This window comes from Betta splendens, chromosome 13 (genome assembly GCF_900634795.4).
Source record: "Betta splendens chromosome 13, fBetSpl5.4, whole genome shotgun sequence".
In the NCBI taxonomy this organism is placed as follows: Eukaryota; Metazoa; Chordata; class Actinopteri; order Anabantiformes; family Osphronemidae; genus Betta; species Betta splendens.
The window spans coordinates 19,081,400-19,103,047 of NC_040893.2; the positions used below are offsets into that span (position 1 = coordinate 19,081,400).

Here is a 21,648-nt window from a genome sequence, read left to right on the forward strand (position 1 = left end):
TAAACAAACGCTTTGTTTAGTGGGTACATGCACGTCAATAATAAAGATCATTTCACGAAAAATATTTGTAAACGTCTAAACAACTTCCGGTTTTAGATTTCGGTTTGCTTTGTGACCGCCAGGGGCAGTCGCGAGCCACTCACTTTTCTACAACGGCTTACCCGCGCAATTAGCGTGAGAGGAGGTAGGCCGTAACTTTATTTTTAGTCATATTTCGCATTACAGCTCTGTTATAAACTACGTGGGAATTGCATTTGCTCAAGGTTTTGCATGTAGCAATATTTTAACTTTTGCATCTTGCATCTTTTTAGAGTAACTCGCCTAGCATCGACATTAGTTGTAGTGCGTTAGCTAGCTAGCTTTCGCTAAGTCACTAGCTTTAGCCACGTAGTGACGCTAAGTTGGGATAAGTAAGATAAAAGATGTTTAAGTGATGGCTTTGTCTTGTAAAAACTATACATAACGGGAAGTCATGAAGCCGGAATAGATGGTGTATAGATCAGAATCTTAAATATTCTGTACAGCGTTGCTATCTTAATGCTTGCTAACTGGCTAATGTAGAATGGGTTTTACTGTCGCACAAGTCGCTGATTGATCTATGAAGTTAAACGCATCGCGTTGTAAGATGCAAACTCTTTATTTTCTCTGCTTTACCAGCAAACACATAAAGACAACATACGCCTAAACCACAATGAGCGTAGACGTAAAGAAACTCAAAGTCAACGAGTTGAAAGAGGAGCTCCAGCGCCGCGGCCTGGACACCAAAGGCCTGAAGGCAGACCTGGTGGAGAGGCTCAAAGCCGCTTTGGAGGCTGAAGCTCAGGCTGATGCCTCAGAGCAAGGGGAACAGGAAGAGGAGTACTATCAAGACCAAGAGGAAGACGGAGACGAAGAAGATGCTCAGGAGCAACAAGGTTAGCTTTACTGACAGATGACTGATACAAATTATAAGACAAAGAAATTAATTTTGTAAATATTATGTTTTTTCTTGATCGACTTGTAGAAAGTTTTTTTTTCATGACCACTATTTACCACTAGGAGGTAAAAACGCACATAGGCAACAAATTGTAACTTAACAATGTTAGATTGATTTTGTATTTCCATGCTTACCTAAAAGTTTGGGTTGTTTCCTTTTTGTGTAGAAGCTCCTGAGGACTATGGAGATGATGATGATGGGAACGGAGAAGTAGATGTTCCTGAAGGAGATGCTCTCGAAGAAGGAGATGCTCTCGAAGAAGGAGATGCTCTCGAAGAAGGAGATGCTCTCGAAGAAGGAGATGCTCTCGAAGAAGGAGATGCTCTCGAAGAAGAAGACGAAGCAGATGCTCCCGAAGAAGAAGCAGCAGATGCTCCTGAAGAAGAAGATGAGGGTAGAGACTCAGGTGGTTACTACGAGGAAGAAGAGGGAGAAGGCGAGCCTTTCGAAAGTCAACTAACCTCAGATTCAGGTCACAGCATGCCTGACTTTACAGCAGATGTCGACATAAACAAATCCGAAATGTTCTCTGAGGAACAGCCCAAGACTGAGCCTGAGCCTGCGCCAGAACCAGAGCTTGAGCCTGAGGCTGAGCCAGAGCCAGAGCCTAAGCCAGAGGAGAACATTGATAACAAACAAGGTGAATTATTTGCCAAACATATCTCTCAAAGAAATATTTATTAAATATATCATTTTGTATTACTTAATAATTAGTTTGTTTGATAACAAACCAAGGAAATATTTACTGCCTGAACAGTCCTTGATGTTAGGCCCTTAGGCTAATTTCAGGGTTGCACAGTAACGCAGTCAGTGCTGTCAACTCAGCAGATTGCGCTATGTCTTAGCCAAATGCCAAGAACAATCTTCCACTAAATGTTTGTAAATTGTATTAATATCAGACTTAGCAGTCCCTTCAAGTTTAGACTAAAGCCAAGTCTGAAAATTTTATATATATATATTATATATAAATATTTAATGTTATAAATATATTTAAATTCTAGGATTGCTTTAGTCGACAATTTTAGTCTGTTTCTAGAATGAAAATAATTAAGACCAACTTTCATTTCCCATCTTAGAAGTAAAAAGGGAGGTCAAAGTGGAGGAAGAGGCTGAGACTGTTGAAAACAGACGCCACGACAATCATGGGACAGAACAACAGCGCGGGCATGATGGGGATGGGCATGCTGAGCAAGTCAAAGTGGAAGGTGACAGAGGTGGACACTATGGACGCAAGAGGCCATATGAGGAGAGCAGGGGCTATGGCTACTATGAGCACCGTGAAGACAAGCGGTAAGCTCATCTTAAAATCTAATAAGTTGCCTTTAAGCATCTAGTTGATTTTCCAAATCAACCCACATTATAAAAGTTAACAGCAGGATATGTGAATTGTTGCTGCCAAAGACCTTAACTTCATACACTCCTGTCCAGATCTCGCACACCACAACCTCCAGCTGAAGATGAGGAAGAGAACATAGATGATACTCTTGTTACAATTGATACATGTAAGTAAGAAAAGAAACCTCAGTGCTGCTTGTCTCTGGAACACCTGTATTGAATGGCCTGTCACTCACCATGGGTTCTGTTTAATTCATGAGTTGGTAGCAGAGTTTTACCACACGTGGCAAAAGCACCTGTGATTTCAAGTTTACGTATCTGTTAGCACTATATTAAAAACTTGTCATCATCATTTCAGACAACTGTGATCTGCACTTCAAAGTGTCTCGAGATCGCTACAGTGGTTATCCATTGACCATTGAAGGCTTTGCTTACCTTTGGGCTGGAGCACGAGCTACGCATGGTGTCACCCAGGGGCGCATATGTTATGAGATGAAGGTATTGTACACACAACAACTGTCTTTGAACAACTACTTGAAGAACTAATCATCACATATACATAGCCACTAAGAATGCTCACCCACTCTTTCTGATAAAAATTCAAAGAGCAAGTCAGTGTTTGTTTTTTTGACTCACTCCATCGACATTGTATTTTTCTAATATGTTACCTTCTTCAGATCAACGAAGAAATTCCTGTGAAGCACCTGCCCAGCAATGAACCTGATCCACATGTGGTTCGCATTGGATGGTCTCTGAACCACTGCAGCACTCAGCTTGGTGAGAATAGCAACAAAACGTTTGTCACACATTGATATGTGCTGGAATGAGACTACTTCTTATTAAAAATGCATGTTGTGTCATGTTTAAGGCGAGGAGCCCTTTTCCTTTGGATATGGAGGAACAGGAAAGAAATCCTCCGACTGTAAGTTTGCAGACTTTGGTGAGAAGTTTGGTGAAAATGACGTCATCGGCTGTTACATTGTAAGTAATGGCAACAGTTCTTCCTCTTCTTTTTTAACATCATCATCAGATATTCAATTAAACAATCTCCTAGAGTCAAATATCTGTGGTAATCTTTCATGTGTTTTGACAGTGCAGCTGATGATTTTTTTTCCCCTACTACAACTTCAGGACTTTGACAGTGGTGATGAAGTAGAGATGGCCTATTCAAAGAATGGAGTGTGGTTGGATGTGGCTTTCCGAACCACCAAGGAGGCATTGGCAGGTCGTGCTCTGTTCCCTCATGTGCTGGTGAAGAACTGTGCCGTTGAGTTCAACTTTGGACAGAAGCGAGAGCCTTATTTCCCCATGCCAGAGGGATACACCTTCATCCACAACCTTGGCATGGAGGAAAAGATCAGAGGCACTAAGGGGCCTGCAAGCAAATCTGAATGCGAGGTATAACCTAATTGATATTAACGGTAACTCCCTTCGGCTTATCCCGTCAGGGGCCGCCACAGCGAATGATTTGCATGAGTAATTTGGCAAGTTTTTACGCCAGATGCCCTTTCTGCCGCAACAGGAGCGCAACGTGCTAACCACTGCGCCATTATTGTTTCAGATCTTGATGATGGTTGGCCTGCCTGCCTGTGGAAAGACCACATGGGCCATAAAGCATGCGGAGACTAACCCTGAGATGAAGTACAACATCCTGGGCACAAATGCCATCATGGACAAGATGAAGGTTAGTTTTAACCACCAGATCAAAACAAACAACCTCCAAAATATCAATTCATGGTCTGATTCCTATTATCTCTTGTGTTCTGCAGGTGATGGGTCTGCGTCGCCAGAAAAACTATGCCGGGCGCTGGGATGTTCTGATACAGCAGGCCACTCAGTGTCTGAACAGGCTGATTGAGATCGCTGCCCGCAAGAGACGCAACTACATCCTAGATCAGGTACTGCCCTCCCACCCACACTCTGCTCTGATACTCACCACAGCCAGTCATTGTGCGCTGATGATCTCTCTCTCTCTCTTTCTCTAATGGAATATTTATTTATCTTTCAGGGTGGCTCTGTGTAATGTAGAGTAAAAGAAGCATTGAATACCCTCTTGTCACTTGCTTGTCATGCATTGTAAAGACAAATGATTAATGGCTCTCATAAGTGACAGAATATTTCATGTTTTCATCCCTCGGTATATTTGCTCTTGCTATTTTTTGTCATAATACAGTATTGTTTGTCTTGTGAATTTCAACAATGTACAAGTAAACCATGACTATGTAAAGATGTTGAGAAACAAGTAAGCTCTGACTGGTGAGTAAGAAAAACACCTTCTGTTGCTAATTAAATAAGACAGAGTTGATAGCTTTTTAAAAAGCTATTTTTAAGTGAGATACATGGAACTTTTGAGTGTGTTTTTTAATATATTGACCCTGAAGGTAAGTAATGACTAACATTTTAGATTTTTAGGTTCTTGTGCTCAGCAAAGGTGGAAAAGGTAGGTGAGTCTAGTGGTGGACTGTGGCCTCTCTATGGACACTGTGAGTATGTGCAGGTGGGTTCTACATGTCTGTTGTTGTCTAGAATGGGACTAGAGCCTAAGTGGAGTGGAGGTAAGTTTGGGTAAGTGTAGGGGGACCCTTTAGTCAGATGCTTGTTAGGTTACCACCTTTCACAGAGATGTCTGTCAGACAGTGCCTTTGGAGTTTGGTATAGATGGATCTGTAAACCCAATAGACAAATTATCTTTGCTTTCTATTGGTTTCTGTTAAGGCTTTGACTAATAATTAGTACTAAACGTGTCAGATTGTAATGGTACCATAAATTGCAATATAAAGAGAAGAGGCTGGTTGCACCTGGTGCTTTGATTACTTTAACTGTTTAGAAGTTGCTGAATAGTGCGATAATTTCATCAGACTAACCTTGTTACACTTCTTCACATATTATTCTTGGCTCTTTGTAAATCTACACCAGTTTGTAGATTGGTTGTGACATCTACAGCTTAAGTTTAAGATCCAATTTTAATTGAAAGTACTATAAATCCATTGTTTTTCAGTTAGTTTAACATTTGAAAGTGAAGCAGAGAATTGCTATCTGAAGATACAATAATTATGTATTATCAATGGATTACAGCTAAAGATGTGCCGTGTGGCTAAGCTTTACAAATGAAGAGGTCTGATGCAGATTGTATCGCAATACAAATGGAACATCGCCGTCCTAAGTTCATGTTGTCAAGGACAATTTACATTTACCTTATTTAACTATCAAGATCAGTTCATAAACTGCTGTCACCTTTACTGCGCAATATGCCCGAATAACAGCTGTAATGCTAATGTGTAACATGCAGAACACGTCTGGAGAACTTTAGAATTGCATGTTCCGTAATTGATACATACACAGTCGCATATGTAATAAAATACCAGGTACTACATTTAAAAATCGTAATTACTTTTTTTCCCTTATGAATTCATATGAAACCCGTGTTTCTTGTTGGCAAACTAAGCATAGCATAGTCAGTTGATGTATTTGTGGGTCCCTCTGTTCATACGTAACATTCACCAGCAGCCACTTGTTGCCTGGACGTCCAGACGGAGGTGAGTCTGTGGAGTGATGAGAGGCCATTAGTACCTGACTAAAACCGTAGACTGACTCCAAGCCAAACCTCTCTCACTTCATTATTGCAGGGTTCCAGCTTCCTTCCAGTGGAAAGCCATTACAAGTAAACAATAACAAACAAGCTTCTACTTCTTTCTTGTCACCATTGCTAGACAAATGTATATGGATCAGCAAGGAGACGAAAAATGCGTCCTTTTGAAGGTTTTCAACGCAAGGCTATTGTAATTTGTCCCACGGACGAGGATTTAAAAGAACGAACATTAAAGCAAACCAATGAGCAGGGGAAGGATGTGCCCGATCATGCTGTGTTAGAAATGAAAGGTAGGAATGCTGTGGAAACAACAAATAAATGAACAGATCTACTTTTTACTTTTTCTATGTGTTGTCTCTAAAATCAAAGTTGGAAGATGTCCCCTCCCCCTTTCCCCATCATAGGCTTTGGCCAGATATCAGACCTGGACATTTTTTAAACAGCCCACTTGAATTTCATTCTTCCTTATTTTTGCCCTCTATTTGCCACTCGCCATTCAGCTTCAATTCTGATGCACTGCAAACTGAGATTTGGGCCTTGTGAGCTCACGCAGCACAAGTTAATATTGCACAATCGGCTTCCCTGAAAGGGTATTTCCAAATGCAAACGTTACAAGCAGTCACATGCTTAAGTTGTTGGGAGTTAATTTGTAACGGCATTACATCAGCCACCCTTGGTTTGCAGGGCAGTTTCCTCTTCACACCAGTCTAATAGTTGTCCTTTTTGTCCCCTTCCCCATCTCAACTGAAATGTGTTCCCCTCTCCTGTGTCTGCTTAACAAATGTTCCCTCCATGTCTCCCTGGAGGTAATGTTTGTTCCCTTCACCCTGTCATCTGCTCATAGTTTCTCTTGAGATTTTCTCTGCCTCTGTATGGTAGTAATTATTTTTCATTTTGTCTTCTGGTGGTGTGACTGCTCTGGTCTTCACTACAATCCCCTTCCCCTCTCTTTTTCTCTCCTTCTCATCCATCTCTTGCTGGATGGGCTTCTCTCTACTCCTCCTGTGGTCATCTCTGTCCCTCTCCAAGCCAACTTCACTCTACCTGAGGCTTGCGATTTCCTGGAGGGGGTGACCTTCGTTGAGCTGCAGCGCGATGAGGCTGAAAAGCTGTTGAAGCAGTACAACGAGGAGGGCCGCAAGGCTGGTCCGCCCCCTGAGAAACGCTACGACAACAGGCAGGGCGGCTACCGTGGCCGCGGCGGCGGCAGCTACCAGCGCTATGACAACCGTGATGGGTCCCGTGGTGGGTACCAGAACCGCAGTGGGGATGGATACAGAGGTGAGTAGAGCCGTGCTCTGCTAGAGGTCGGAAGTAATGCATTACGCTTTTCCTGAAGTACTTAAAATGTGCTTTATTGTATGTGCAGCATCAAAGAGCATAGAATCTTTAAAACTAAGCTTCAGTTACATAGTCGCATTTTGGAGGAGAGGCCACTGTCTCGTTCTTGTCCAGTTTGCCCAGTAAACAGACCAAACACTTGTTGGCACTGTCAATCTACCAGTAAGGCAACAAAACAACTGTTGTCTCAAGCAAAGTAACTTTTAGCTGGGTTTATAAGTAGTAATTCTCTCGACAGGCTACAATCGTGGCAGCTACAACCAGAACCGCTGGGGCAACAGCTATCGTGATGGAGGCTCTGATTCTCGTGGATATAGCCGCAACCAGCAGTCGGTGGGAAGCTACAGTCGGCAGGCGCCCTACAGCAAGGGTGGATACAACCAGGTATTTAAAATAATGAACATGTTTTCAAAATCAGGAAATATTTATGAATCTAGCACAGCTGTGAATAATAACCAAATGTTTTGCTTTGCCACAGGGCTACAGTCAGAGCTACAATCAAGGGTACAACCAGGGCAGCTACAACCAGAATTACTATGGCAACTACAGTCAGTACCCAGGATACAGCCAGAGCTACAGCCAGACACCGAGCACTGGACAGACCTACAGCCACCACCAGCAGCAGCCACAACAACAGCAGCAGCCGCCACAGCAGCAGCAGCAGCAGCAGCAGCAACAGCAGAGCTACAACCAGCAATATCAACAGGTAGGTAGCGAAAGCGCCGGAGCGGGTGCTCCGTGGGCGCAAGGGTCCTGTCTGCCACAGGCTTTAGTCCCAAAGAAGCAAGTTTGGTTTCTGTCTCCTTAACATTTGATGCTGTTTGAGAAATGAAGCATTTATTTAAATTACACAATGCTTTCTTATTTCCTTCAGTATGCTCAGCAGTGGCAGCAGTACTACCAGAACCAGAACCAGTGGAACCAGTACTACAGCCAGTATGGCAGTTATCCTGGTCAGGGTGGCCAAGGTTCATCTTCTGGTTCCCAGTAGCTTCACACTGCATCTGTACTACATCCACCTGTGTCCTAAACATCTCTGACCTCTGCATTTAATCAGTTTTTGTACAGTCCCACATTCTGTCACCAACCATACCTGTTTGTCTTGTTTAACACAGTAGCCTTTGTTCCTCACCAATCAGTGTACATGTAAACTGAATACAGTTGATGTCCTTTTTTTTTACTGAATGAAGTCTTACTTTAAGCAGTGACAGTGAGGTGGTAGATCATAGGTATCAAAACATTTAATGAATGTTCTATATTATGCATTGAATGTGGGCATCTGTCCACATTTCCTACAGATTGATGAGGTAAATTGTATATTTCAAAGAGGCACAGTGTGAAAAAGTGACAAAGCAGGAAAAACACAGCAAAGCCTGAATAATTTAGCTTGTTCTGATAAAGCTTAAAGAACAAAATGCATGCTTTTACCTTTCCATTCTTTTGTCTTGCTCTTTATTTTTCCAGATACCAAGTGAGCACATTTAAATCGCTCCAACAGATTTCAAACATTGATCTTTTTTTTCATAGATGTTGATACGTTAGTATTTAAGCATTCATCTAGTCTGAGATTTTTTTTTGCTTTTTTTTATTTCTTGTGATTGCCGTTCATTGAGTCTTGTAGCTTAATTCTGTTTTGTCAAATCCATTTTTTTCTACCAGAAAAAGAAAACCTGATTATGACCAGTTACCCAACCTGTCATTTTGTCTTTATACAATAAATACAATTGTATACGCCTGTAAATTGTAATCTGATCAGTCACAATTGCATCACACCGAACATAAACAGCCTGTTTTATTAATGTTTCTGTACTTGTTAATTTTAACAAAATGGAAATTTTGGACAAATGGCAAAAATATCAACTAAAAATAAAACCAATTTTGGAGCATGGGTGTGAATGTTAATGACACCTTCATCAGGGCACAAAATGACCATTCTCTGCAGACGATTCTGCCAATTGATGATGCTCAGAAGCTCTTTTCATTACTTTCCAACAGTGGATGGAAGATGTTCACACGAAGTTGCTACAGAGGACATAGTTTTACATTGTGATAAAAACTAGTCAAAAAAGTCAAACTAATTAGACTTAGTGGCCTGTGAAGGAGAAGGTCACCAGTTTGAACCCAGTTGATCCCACAAGAATTGTGTCTATGAGCAAGACACATCGCACTAGCTCCCCGTGTGAGGGTATGGGTCAAATGCAGAGAAAACAATTTCCCAAGGAGATCAATAAAGTATCTTAAACTAATCTGATGAACACGGCCTAGTAAAGGTGATCAACCATGGCATGAAATGTTCCAGTGGCTGCTACCGTCAGGCCTAAAAGCCACATTAAGTACGCATATCACCAAACCTACACAGTCGTATTTCATTGCTGGCTTAATGTCCAAATTCACGAGCAGAGGTTTCATGCGCTGTAGCTGCCGAAGCTGAAAGGAACCAGGCCTGTTGAGGTTAGTGTTAATTTCTTACCCAGCATTGATGTGTCTGTGATCAGGAAACTGTTGCCACAAAAGGCCGACTGCACTGAGTGTGTGGAATCTTAGCACCAGAGAACCAAGGCACAAGATAACATTCTTAAATTACAGTAGGAAAACTCCTGTTTGAAGCCTAAATAAGTCAAACTAATTAGACTGACAACAATAAAATTACAAACATGTCAGAACCACATCTGAGCAAGGAGTCCATTTATCATTGCCGGCACTCGGAAGCGAATGGCCAGTTATTGTCATCAGTCCCACACCGGCTCAGTCAGAGGCACGGCGTCGTCTGGGTCTTTGTCCATGTGTCCAACACAGGCAGGCCAGGGCTCAGTCCGGCTCTCGGCTCTTGTCTTTGTAGAGGTGCATCTCCTCCATCTTCTCCTGCAGGAAGGACACGGGCATGGAGCAACCTCGGCTTCTGGTTGGCAGCGTGTTGGCCTGGAGGACAAACTCTCATTAAGACGCATGACACAACTCATAAACTCATAAATAAAGTAATACTACTGTAAATGGGTCCAACAGCGAGGTCTGTGGCTTACTATGGAATAAAAGACTTCTGCTTTTGCATGTGTCAACTTTCAGTCTTATTCACAACAGTAAATCAATTCACCTCAGAAGCTCCCTGAATAAAACTACATGCTCTGTGCTTTTAGTGGCTGGAGTTGGTAACTAGACAACAGGATTTCTGGATTTCACAGGTCAAATCCACTTTATGAGATGAACTTCTTAACCTGCGATGACTCAGTGAGACTCACCTTTCTGTCTGGAGATGCATGTGCCAGGGAGTGGTGGTTGTTTCCCCTCCTGTCCCTCTTGTCGGGCGTCCACACTCCAGGGTCAGTCTGAGTGGAGCGGTCTGACAGAGTTGAATCGCTGCTGTTATTTCTCCAAAGCGCCGTGCTCTTGTTGTGTTCTGTCTCGTTGCTTTGGGGGAAAACAAAGGTCTCGTCCTCTGAACCTTTGGAAACAGAAGACATCAGCGCGCTGGGGTCACAGGAGGCAGGTGTTTTATGATAATTATATGATAATTGTGTAACTACGTACTGCAGCTGTTGCCCTTGATCTTTGAGTCGGGGCCAGGGGTGCACGGGCAGGACCCACTGTTTTTGTGCTTCTTCAGACACTCTAATCCCACCAGATCCCTACAGTGTCGGTGACAGTTGATCCCACAGTCTAAGAAAATTAAAGACAATGTGTCAAAACCTGCACCGACATAATCTGATTTTCAACATTTTGGGGAGCATTGTTTACTAGAGTGGATACTTGTATTGACGTCACCTTTGCAGTGGTATCCCTGTTTAATGACTCCCCACAGCTAAAAGAGGGAAGAAATGTAGTTTAATTGAGTATTTATATACTACAGAACCAAAAGTATGAAGAGCGGGTACTCACAAAGCCTCCACATACGTCACAGAACGTTGGCAGTTTGTATGTGGTTTCGTGAAAGTTGTGTGCGTCATTGAAGTTGTAGCCCAGTTTAGCACATATAGACATTCCCCTCATGAAGTAAGAGGTAATTTCTTCACGGCTGATTTGTCCCTCCCTGCGCAGGAACAAATTTCCAGAGCGCACCACAAAAGTGAGTAAGCAGCAGGTGGTTGAAGTCGTAATCTGCTTCTGTGATCTGTCGGCGTCGGCCTCTTTGCGTGCGTGCGTGCGTGCGAGCGAGCGTCGCAGCTTCCTCACCTGTCAGTTTCAGGAGTGCAGAAGGAGAAGGGGAAGTTGGCTGCTATTTTCTCAAAGTCCTCCCGAGAGATGTAGCCGTCCTGGTTCTGGTCGTAGTTCTTCATGATGGACTGCAGGGGGCGACAGAGCAGCCACACGGTCACTTCCACTTGTCGAGGAGCACTTGGTTAGTTCTGCTTTAGACTGGCGAATAATCAGGAAGTGAAAGGCTGCAGGTAGCTGCAGAGTCACATACTTACATCCACCATCTGTTTGACGTGTTTAGATATGGTGTCAGGGTCGAGTCTGGGGGTGACCCCTGAGCCCCACTCTGCAACTACTGGGGCTTTGACTGGAGCTACAGGCTGTGGACGAGAAATGAGCGACCGAATATGTGAGAAACAGGGAAAAGCGAGCACACCCACCACATAACACGCTTCCCTAACGTACAGCGCTTTGATGTGGCTGACTTTCATGTATTTCAACACTGAGTCTGTGCTTTTGTTTTGAAGATGTTACACCCCGAATGTCCCTCCTCTTGCGAAAAGAGGTTAAAACAAGCGCGAGTGCGATGCTGTTAGATAGCGCTCGACTTCAAAGGGAGCACGCGGCTCTACTGACCTGGATCTTGGGATTCTTGGGTTCCTTGGTGTATGAAAGTTCATATATCTCGTCCTCAGTGTAGTATAAATCTAGAGAGAGCTGCGGCATTAAAAGAACATAATGTGAGATGTTCTTTGTGGCTGGTGTGATCTCTAAATGGACGGCTCCTGGCTTCTGTCTCGTACCGTGAGCAGGTGCAGGAGGTCCTTGTTGGCCTCGAAGGGCGGCGTGCAGCTGTGGATGGCCAGCAGGTCGTTGATGTTGCTGTACAGGTGCTGCAGCTTGCTCAGGTTGATCTTGTCTTCGTCGATGTAGTCGGGCAGAGCCTCGTTCAGCGAGATCAGGTCCTTGAGGTGGACGCCCAGGATCGGCACCTTGAAGCCGCTGCAATCGCTGTAAACCCGCCGGTAGTTGATGTAGTTGCTGCGTGACGACAGCAGCTCCGTCATCTCACTCAGGGCCTGAGAGACGGTAAAGAAGACACTTCACCGTAACCATGAAACCAACGTGTAACCATGAAAACAGCTTCCAAGGGAGGGGTTGTTGTTGTTGCCACAATAAAACAGGAAGTGAAAACGTCACGTTTATCACCATGAACAATGTGAGTTCAGGTTGTAGGAAGGTACAGTTTATTTGTCAGGTCGTGTGCCGTACTCAGATTACCTTAGTGATGTCTGGGGGGAGCAGGTTGTAGGTGTCTTTGAGGCGGGAGATGGAGCTGTGACTGAGGCCCCCGGTTACGGCCATTAGAGTGTTGAAGTTTTGCAGAGCTCGAAGTTTCTAGAGAGGAAGGAGCAGAGTGAATGACGGCAGCCACAGAGCAGCGCCACTAGAACAGGCGGCTCCTGGCGGCCGAGCCTCTGGGCGGGTTCTGTTCACCTGGGCCACGTGGATGAACTTGGTGAAGACCTGCGCTCGCTGCTGGGCCGTGTGGCGGCTGAGGATCATCAGCTGGACCCACTGGGAGACGCCGTTGCACATCATGACCGAGCGCTCCAGAGCAGGGTTGTCCCTCACCGAGCCGCGCACCACGTAGCTGCGGTAGTCCAGGAACTGGCCAATCAGAGACAACGGGTTCAACAGGAAGCACTGGAGGAGGAGGCCCGTGGCTGACGAACGCTTGAGCCTCACAGTGAGGCCAGTAAACAGCAGGGCGTGCTTTCATCAGACGCACTTTGGTGGATGGTTTTTCTCCACTGAACTTACAGAAACGTTACAGAAGTTCTTAAACTCCAGGTAGCTGAGATGTTCGGCCATTTCATCTGGTTCCATGTGGTCGAAGATCAAAGAAACCTTCCTCTTCTTCACGGAGGGCGACGGAGCCTGGGATACGTTCCCACGAGAGCTTCTAAACGACAGGGACAGAAATGGACACGTTTCCTGTTTAAGCCAAAGGCGTTTGGGTTGTGGTCCCATACGCAGACCCCACCCCCCCAGGCGTGAGGGTGAACAGAAGCGGCGCTCACATGCAGGACGTGTAGATGAGCTGCGAGTGCGCCTCCTGTCCGTCCGAGCGCACCAGCGCACACAGGTCCCCCATGACCTGCTCCAGGAGGGGGTCCGCCTCGAACACGGCCGGGAACTGGCTCATCCACTGCCTTGCCCCGAAGCGGGAGGGGGAGAAGGTGTTTACTACCCACAAAGCCACAGAGAGCCACCGGCTGGGGCTGCAGGCGGGCACTCACCTGACAAGGTGGCAGATCTGCGTCCGCCTCAGTCCTCGCTTGTCCGAGAGACAATCCGTATAAGTAGGAGAAAGAGTCAAGGATCTGAACGAACATCACAGCAGCAGGGAACAAACAAATCTGCTTTACCGACCAGGGGCAAAACAAACCCATGACTGTTTCCTGATTCCTGATCTGATTAATACGCAGCTGGTGGGACCAGTTCTGCGCCAGTGGAGCACCAGTGGAGGATATAGAGTGCGAAGCTTCTGGGCGAACGTCTGAGACGGCACAACCCAGCTGTGCATCATCAGAGTCATGTGGACAAGCTGGGACCCCCGGGGGCTGGAAAGCTTCCCCTCTGAATCTGCAACCAGAGCAGAGTTAAACTCCAGGGCTCAGGGTCCAGAAGGTAAATCAGCTTCGTTTGACGCAGACAGTTCTATATGAGCGACCTTCATATCGGACCTTCACTTGGTTTTGTGAGTCTGAACCTTTGAAATGCCCCTCAGTTTTCCTGTTTAAGCTGTGTCCTGCTTCCACCTGCTCTAGATGCAAATACAGTGTGTCGTGAGTCACCAGGCCTTTTTGTTGTGGAGGCGGTGGAAGCGGACCCGTCAGCCATGTTTTCTCATCCCTGAACTGTCTGAACTTCCTCATGTGGCCGCTGACTTTTAGTCCCACATGAGATCAACAGAACCTGTGAACCTTTAGCCTGGATATCCGAAGCATCACATGCATGTTTTAGTAATTGGGCCGAACGAACCAAAGCAGAGGGTGAGATTATTGGGAGAGAGATTAGCTTCACAGCACAGAACAAAGCTGGATTGTGTGAGTCCCCCTTTGTCTCCGTCCCCCCTCCCCAGGGCGCTTTCTCCCACCCTGGATCTCCTCTCACTCCCTCATTTCTTTGACCTGGTTGTGGTGAAAGGCACATGACAATCTTTGGGCTCACGCATTGGACCCGTCCCGACACTGACCGAAGTAGTTGAGGCAGCGCTGTATGAGCTCATCCAGGCTGGCAGCGCTGGCGCTGGGGGCAGAGCTGGGGCTCTGCAGGGCCCGGCTGATGTCCTGAGGGCTGGGACATGTGTTCCTCCGGCGCTGGACCAGCTTCCTGCTCTTCAGCACGCCAGGACTCTCGCTGGGTTTCCTGCCAGAGAGAAGGAGGCGAGGTGAGATAAGTGAAGTGGAGCAGCGCGGGTCAGCATCTGAGGAAACGCTGCTCCCCACATCTGATAAGCTGCTGCCCTGGCGCTGCAGCCGCCAACGTCACGCAGAACAAGTGCAAACCGCCGCGCAGCCGTTCGGGTTCCTCGCGCTGAGGCCGGTCCAAAAAGCCAGCACAGCTCACATTCCTGTTCTTATGCTTTAGCTCTAATGTTGCTTGTAGACACAAGCGCCATCACTGCTGTCCCTTCAAACAGCCAATGAGCTACAGGACTGCACCTGGTGACCTCAAGGGGTCAGTAAGGCTGGAAAAGCACAGTGTTACATCACGCAGGGGTCAGGGCTGCATCACACAGCCAACGTCTACAACAGGTGAAATTTGCAAGTCATCGCAATTTGCCTGTTTCCTCAGAAAACCAGTTCCTCTCTGCACCTGGTGTGTTCACAACACACAGCTCAGTTTGTGGCAGTCAGGGAGCGTATTGACTGCCATGTTGTGTACATTACAGTGTGTAGCATAGGGGCGACACAGGTCTGTCACACCAAACAAGGCCGCCGCACACAAAGCTACTGGCTCAGGCCAATGCTGAGTCCTACTGACTGAAGAAGCCGGAAACAATAAGAGGCCGGTCTGATTTAACTGGTGATTCGTTATGAATTTGTATGTTTGAATAAGAGGAAGCTGGACGGGAAAAAGCGCAGCAGAAGCTGGTTCTCAGGCCACGCCTCGGCCGCGGCCTAACGTCAGTGCAGCAGAAGGTGAAACGGTGCAGAGCAACCGGCCAATGTTTTCAATGCGTTCAGACTTTAAGGTTTTTAAATGACCTTAGGTCGAATGATACGAGCTCCTTTGTCTCATCGTGAGATTAAAGCTGCGTTTCACAGCAATAAGCAGCAACTGACTGTCTTCATGTGTTTTGCCCCTAAACTGGTAACTTTGCTTCAGTTTTGCAGCACAGTTGAGAGAATGGTGTGATGTGCAGTCCCTCCCGAATGTGCAGTGAAACCACGTTTGAGCGAAACCCCATCAATCTGTGGTGGATCTGTTAGAGAGGTGGTAAAACCTTCAGCTGTTTCGCTTCGACGTTTCATATTCTGTCGTCACGTATCGGTACAGCGAGTACACGGCGTCTCGCTGCAAAACTGTGTCACTGTCTGTGCTGCATCTAATGATAACATTACCAGGAAACTTGAGCGAGTTCAGAGAACTGGCGACGAGTTCCCTGAATGACCGGGCCTACATCCCCTTCTCTCAACCTGCGTGTGCGCGGCCCACTTACTGCAGCTCACGCACACGTAACTCAACACATCCATCCGTCCGTGCTCCGGCTTCACGTGCATGAACGGACACTCATGGATGCTCAGATTCACACGGGAGCAGAGGTGTATTTATACCACGAGCTGCTCTGCTGCCTGTGGGTGCTTTGCTTCTCCAGCCAGTCGTCACAGGCGCCACACCAGCGTCTCTGCCTGGACTCAGAAGCTCCGATGGGGGGATGGATGTCAGCGACCACCCCGGCCTCTGGTTGGTCTACAGGCTCCAGGTGGCCGGTTAGGGAACCTGCTGGGCAAGTCCACCTCTCCTGACCCCCCCCTCGCTGTGTTTGCCTCATTACACCGCCTGGTTACTGAACTATGAATATTAACATCAAACAACACAACATGCACCACTGTGAAGAATTCACATTCAGATTGACCCCCTTTTAAACAAACAGAGGATGAAAAGGATTTTTCAACATGTCACCCGACCTGAGTGAGTGCTGTGGACGGAGTGTTTCAATAATAAATATCAATAAACAGTAAAAATGCCTATCAGATGTCTTCAGGGTTCCAGGTGGTGCCTTTTATGTGTTTTTGTGTATCCAATAATATTTAGTGTTTAACAATGAAGATAAGAAAACAGCTTCTCTCACTCCACTTTACTTACGTGAATGGTTGATGTTTGATTATTATATCCTATGCATACATGATCTTACATTTATAATGTGTGTCAGCCAATAAACAGGAAACAGAAAAACTGTCTCTGCCTGAGCAATGACTCGTTCCATATGCATCACACTTTGTGACAAAGTCGGTGCCCTTTGCGACTTGTTTCAGCCTTTGACTCACTGCGGCGCCGCTCGTACGCGGCTACCTGATATTACTACAGGCAGAAGCGCTGATGGGGAAATGTTTCTGATGTGATGACGTCTGTGAGGGAATTTCCCCCAGAGTGCTGAGCAGGTACCAGGCAGCACAACAGCCAAAGTCACAAAACGCTTTTGTGTAAGAAGCCTGGACCGAGACCAGGCTGTTGGTAAATAGAGCTGTCATGCGGTGGACACCCATGCAAATCTGAACACAGTCGGAGTCACTGTTTGGCCATTTGCACTCATCTTTCCCTAAGAGACGCGTCTCCAGCTTGGATAGACATAATATTTGCCCCTCAGTTCATGTAGAATAACACACGGCTGCTAGAAGCTAATAAGCATAAATCCAACAAGGAAAACCTTAGTTGGGCTCCTTTTCAAATATTAATGACGATGGGGTGAAGTGAATTTGTTTAAGGAGGATGTTCCACACCTACGTATCCTGCCAAACGCATCCTTCACCCTCTTCCTTCATCCCTGCTCCATTCAAACCATTCAAAAACAGCTTCTCCTTCCTTTCTTTGGAAAATCCCCTCTCACTCCCTTTTCCATCCATGTCAAGCCTGCTGGCTGCAGCTCCGGCTCCCCCTCCCATCGCTCCCCATCTCGCTCTCACACTGGCGGGGGGATATGCAAATTCCTCTCTTTCTTTCCTTAATTGATTAATTGAAGCCAGGGCCCTTTGAAGGCCTTGTTTGTGAGCTGCTCTTTTTCTCTCCTCTCACAACCTGCGTTCTTGTTTCCTCTGTATCAAGTGGTTGTGTCCACTGCAATGAGCCATTTGTCCATGTACCAACCATTGCATTGAGCATCAGAGCATATCTATAAAATATCTCTGAATGAGCTGCTAATTGTGAGGACTGCAACCAGGAATTGGGCCGATAGTGAAACCAAACCTGTGCAACTACACACATGGGTACAATTAGTCAAAGCACAAGATTCACACATGCATTAGCACGTGTGTGCACTCATTGGTCTAATGCATTAATGTCTCCTTTACTTTTGCCTTAAGCCTCACAACTCAATGCCTAACTCCAACACGTTTCCTTACCTTCAAAGTCGTGACCTTCAGACAGCCCTCTGCAGTTGAGAGGAGTGGCCAAAATGTTAACACAATACCAAAATGTCCTCTCAATGATGACACTAAACTAAAATCTGTCTACAGAACACACACACGCACACTTACACAATCATGTACAGTGTCAGTGTCTACTCAAGCCCTGCATCACAGGCCAGCTTCGTTTGTATGCAAATCATTTTTGGGCTGGCGAACAATAGACAAAAGTATATTTATTTTTCTCCTCAACATGCATCACACAGCACTTTCATGCCAAGCCATCACACAAAGACTGTGCCCACAACTACTGCAACTAACAAAAAGCGACACAGGCTTTGAAATGTGTAGATTCCTTTCAGTGCATACGATAAAATGCAAAAAGCCTTCGTGCACCGACATGTAAATGCAGATTAGCTGCACAGAACAGAAAAACAGAACACGCATTTCCACGGAAAGGGGAGCGTGCACAACTGTTGAATGTCACGACATGCGTGTGTGCAGTACACACAAATAAACGGAGACGCTGTCGGGCTTCAGTGACATGCAGGTCGGACGCGGCTGCAACCTTTGGTCTGACAGAAAGACTCTCACTGTGCACACGGAGCGGAAAATAGAACTAAATGATCTTGTTTCTCTTGAACTTGTCAGGAGCCTTTGCACAAACCACACTAGCTATAACCTCAAGGTTCACACATCTCTGCTGCACACACACTCTTCAGCTTCATGCACTGAGAGCCTGAGCTGTCAGAGGAGCTCAGTGCTCCACGCTCGGCCCTGATGCACCCTCGCCTTTGCTGCTCCCTGTTTTAATTACCTCTTGGTCTTGTTCATTGCAGAGCTTTCGTCCTCGGCAGCACTCCTCCTCCACCGGTGATCCGCTCGGGCATCTGAGCGTGTCCCTACTGCTCCATGCTTGACCCTGCTCCACCACCTCCTCCTCCACGGCCTCTAGATGTTTGTTGCGCCCAGGACAGCGAGAGCGGACACGGGACCAAGCGGCCCACCTGCCACTCATCCACTGGGCTAAACTCTGCTTCTTACGCCGCTCTGCCTGTCAGGCCGCCTCCCCCACGCCGCTATCTGAAGATCTGTCAACCACAAATCAGCAACAAAAAAAGACTTGCCCCTCTGCCTCCAGCACAGCATACATGCCGCGAGAAAAGCGTTAAAGTAGACTACAGCAGCTAACAGAAGTCATGCACTTGTCCTTTCATCATAAACAAGTCAGCATCTTAAATGGAGGAACTAGCTCTGACAGATAGGGGAACTCTTTAGTTTCTGTGAGTGCGTGAGTGTGCGTGTTCACAAGGGGGAGGGGAGACAGAGACAGAGACAGAGAGAGAGAGAGAGAGAGAGAGCGAGCGAGCCAGTGGTGAACACAAATGCAGCACCTATAGAGGAAGGAGGAGCAGCGTGAGAGATAGTGATGAGCAATGATCTGAGCATCGTGTACTCCAGGAAGAGAGTAACAACTGAGCAACAACACAGAAAGAAAACAGGCCACACCTAAATGTCACTTTCCAGTCTCATACAGAGAATCGGTTCCTGAAATATACATAATTAAAGTGGCACATCTTCCCACTACAATGTTTCATCCAGTGTCCCCCAAATCATGCGGATCATCCTGATTTCTCCCTTCTCTCCTTTTTTTGAACGCCCTCTGCTATTTCTCAGGGTAGAAAGTGATGACACAGGGAGGTAGTGTTTGTGCCTGTGAATGTGGCCGTGCAGCTGGACCGGGCGACTCAAAGGCATCCTTGTCTGTAACTCCAAAAAGGAAGAGGCAAGCAAACAGGGGACATTAATGTCCCCAAGTGTGCAGAGGTGGGTTCTGTGCTGCAGGAAGCTGAGTGGTTGGCAGGTTCACACGCTGGGCTCGTCCTTCAAAAGGAGAAAAACACCCTGATTAGCATCACATGTCAAATATTAGACAAAAAGTATTTCATCTACTGACCTTACATGTGGTAATGTTACTGTAACCTTAAGCAACAGTGGTTAAAACCGGAAGAGCCGAAGCCGGGAAACCTGGTTTATTGTGAATTGATCTTATTTCGGGCTTTTATTTTGCAACATCTTACAGGCGGAAGTATTAAAACGGTAACGGTAACGGAAAGTAACGGAGACTCACTCAGCTATGTTGTGTTAAATAAAACTAAGGCTAAATGAGGGGGGTTAACAGTTTCGTTAGAAAACTTTTGACCTGATTCAGCTTACTTTATCGTGCTGTAGTCTCGTCATTTGCTAGCTAAGTAATGCTAATGTAACGTCAACTAGCGTAACGGCGCTTGACGCCTGCGCGTTGCGCTGAAGTTATAACATGACACGTTCCTTGTTTTCAGCGCGTTTAGCGGAACACGATTAACCGAGACTTTCCCTTTGCTGTGGTGAGAATTTACAGCAGGTGGTGTTTTAGTCACGCTGAAGTCAGGTGAAGTTTTTCCAGTACAATGGCGCCACCGTGAGGCGCGCTCCCGACACTGCGCGGGAACGGCGGCGCCACGAAAAATCACGCAACAGCGGCTTAGTTTTGGATCGGGACTCATAGTCCCAGAATTCACGTTAGTTCTGCTCCAGTGGCGTACCGCCGCCTCCTCCCCGCTCCATCCACTGGACCGAGTTGAATCGCGGCGAGCGGCGCCCCGAACACCTTCGTCCGCCGCTGGGTGCTGTTGCAGTGGGAGATGGGCGCGAGGGGCGTCATGCTGACGGATGCCACATGGAGCCCGTGGGGGTAAGAACGCGCGAGGCAGGTGCTTTTGTTCCGCTCGGGGCTTCTGTCTGGCGCGTCCCGCAGCCTGGACCGAGCAGCGGGGCAGTGCCGCGGACACGCGTGCAGGACTGCATCACACTGACCGGTCCATTTACCGACAGTGATGCACGTTTGGCCTGTCGGGGCCCGTTTCCATCGACAACATGTATAAAGGGAAACAGGCATATTTGCAGTTAAAACCAGAAAATGGATTGCAATTTGGCTTGACACAATCAATTATGCTTAAAATCTATTTTCTATTGATTTGTCTCCATTCAGATCTTCCACGCCCACTTCGGAAAAGAAACGAGGAACAAAAATAAAACAACTCAATTGAATGACTTTTTTGCAGTCATGCCCACCAATTAAGACACAGGACAGGTTCATCTGCTTTCTATATTCCTTCCTGTGGAGACATCGCCTGCGTTCTACTGATGGCTGTTATAGTGCAATTAAGGCATTTGCTGCTTTAACACTGAAGCACAAACTCTTAAATTTTATGTGAAAGTGTGAAAGTGCACAGTACTTAAAAGCCTGACACAGTGTTTGCGCCAGGAGCCTCTAATTGATTGTACTGTAAGAAAGCATCACTAGTAACCACTGCACTGAGCTGTGGGTCGAGCCTTTTTTCATTCTAGCAACTTTTAGCATTTTTAGGTAAAAACACCTCACTTTGAATTTTAGGTTATGCACTAATGACCGATATTTGATCAAACTCTAACTACTTAGTTTATACCTGATCCCACCTACTAACCTCATCAGCGGACTGTCAGGTGTTAAAACAAGTAGCTGCCAAATTTCAGTGGTGAGGGGCTTGTTTTTTCTAATTGTAGGAGTTGTGTGTGCCTTGTGTGCATGCGCTCCTACCACACTCTCCCCATAGACTGGT

General features: G+C 46.3%; 3 protein-coding genes across 20 annotated transcripts in view; 2 read left to right on the top strand and 1 right to left on the bottom strand.

Annotated features, from left to right (window-relative positions):
- Window positions 1-83: 83 nt before the first annotated feature.
- On the top strand, window positions 84-9,129 carry hnrnpul1 (heterogeneous nuclear ribonucleoprotein U-like 1). Its single transcript, XM_029171993.3, has 16 exons — window positions 84-184; window positions 658-914; window positions 1,143-1,616; window positions 2,053-2,266; window positions 2,405-2,478; window positions 2,670-2,809; window positions 2,989-3,088; window positions 3,180-3,292; window positions 3,443-3,709; window positions 3,873-3,995; window positions 4,081-4,209; window positions 6,022-6,190; window positions 6,930-7,181; window positions 7,480-7,625; window positions 7,720-7,947; window positions 8,116-9,129. The coding sequence occupies exons 2-16, from the start codon at window positions 692-694 to the stop codon at window positions 8,230-8,232; spliced, it is 2,769 nt and encodes a 922-aa protein (XP_029027826.1). The 5' UTR covers window positions 84-184; window positions 658-691; the 3' UTR covers window positions 8,233-9,129.
- Window positions 9,004-20,732, bottom strand: rasgrp4 (RAS guanyl releasing protein 4). Of its 5 annotated transcripts, XM_029171996.3 has the most exons (19): window positions 19,965-20,108; window positions 19,517-19,891; window positions 18,825-19,098; window positions 14,635-14,807; window positions 13,910-14,021; window positions 13,676-13,738; window positions 13,457-13,588; window positions 13,197-13,338; window positions 12,870-13,043; window positions 12,654-12,770; window positions 12,176-12,451; window positions 12,009-12,089; window positions 11,648-11,752; window positions 11,409-11,518; window positions 11,115-11,265; window positions 11,001-11,037; window positions 10,767-10,895; window positions 10,478-10,680; window positions 9,004-10,160 (listed from the first exon to the last, which is right to left on the bottom strand). In XM_029171996.3, exons 3-19 carry the CDS (start codon window positions 18,839-18,841, stop codon window positions 10,050-10,052), a joined length of 2,133 nt encoding a protein of 710 aa, XP_029027829.1. In that variant the 5' UTR covers window positions 18,842-19,098; window positions 19,517-19,891; window positions 19,965-20,108; the 3' UTR covers window positions 9,004-10,049. The 5 variants fall into 5 exon arrangements, with proteins under 5 accessions (XP_029027829.1, XP_029027827.1, XP_055370231.1 ...); XM_029171994.3 differs by lacking the exon at window positions 19,965-20,108 and adding an exon at window positions 20,593-20,732 and having other exon boundaries at window positions 18,825-19,891; XM_055514256.1 differs by having other exon boundaries at window positions 10,779-10,895; window positions 18,825-19,891.
- The window catches only part of ryr1b (ryanodine receptor 1b (skeletal)), a 46,793-nt gene continuing 45,749 nt past the window's right edge, over window positions 20,605-21,648 (top strand). For all 14 annotated transcript variants that reach the window (XM_029171975.3, XM_029171980.3, XM_029171984.3 and 11 more), the window contains exon 1: window positions 20,605-20,741. In XM_029171975.3, the coding sequence (XP_029027808.1) occupies window positions 20,720-20,741 (22 nt within the window). In that variant the 5' untranslated portion in view covers window positions 20,605-20,719. The remainder of the gene's footprint in view (window positions 20,742-21,648) is intronic.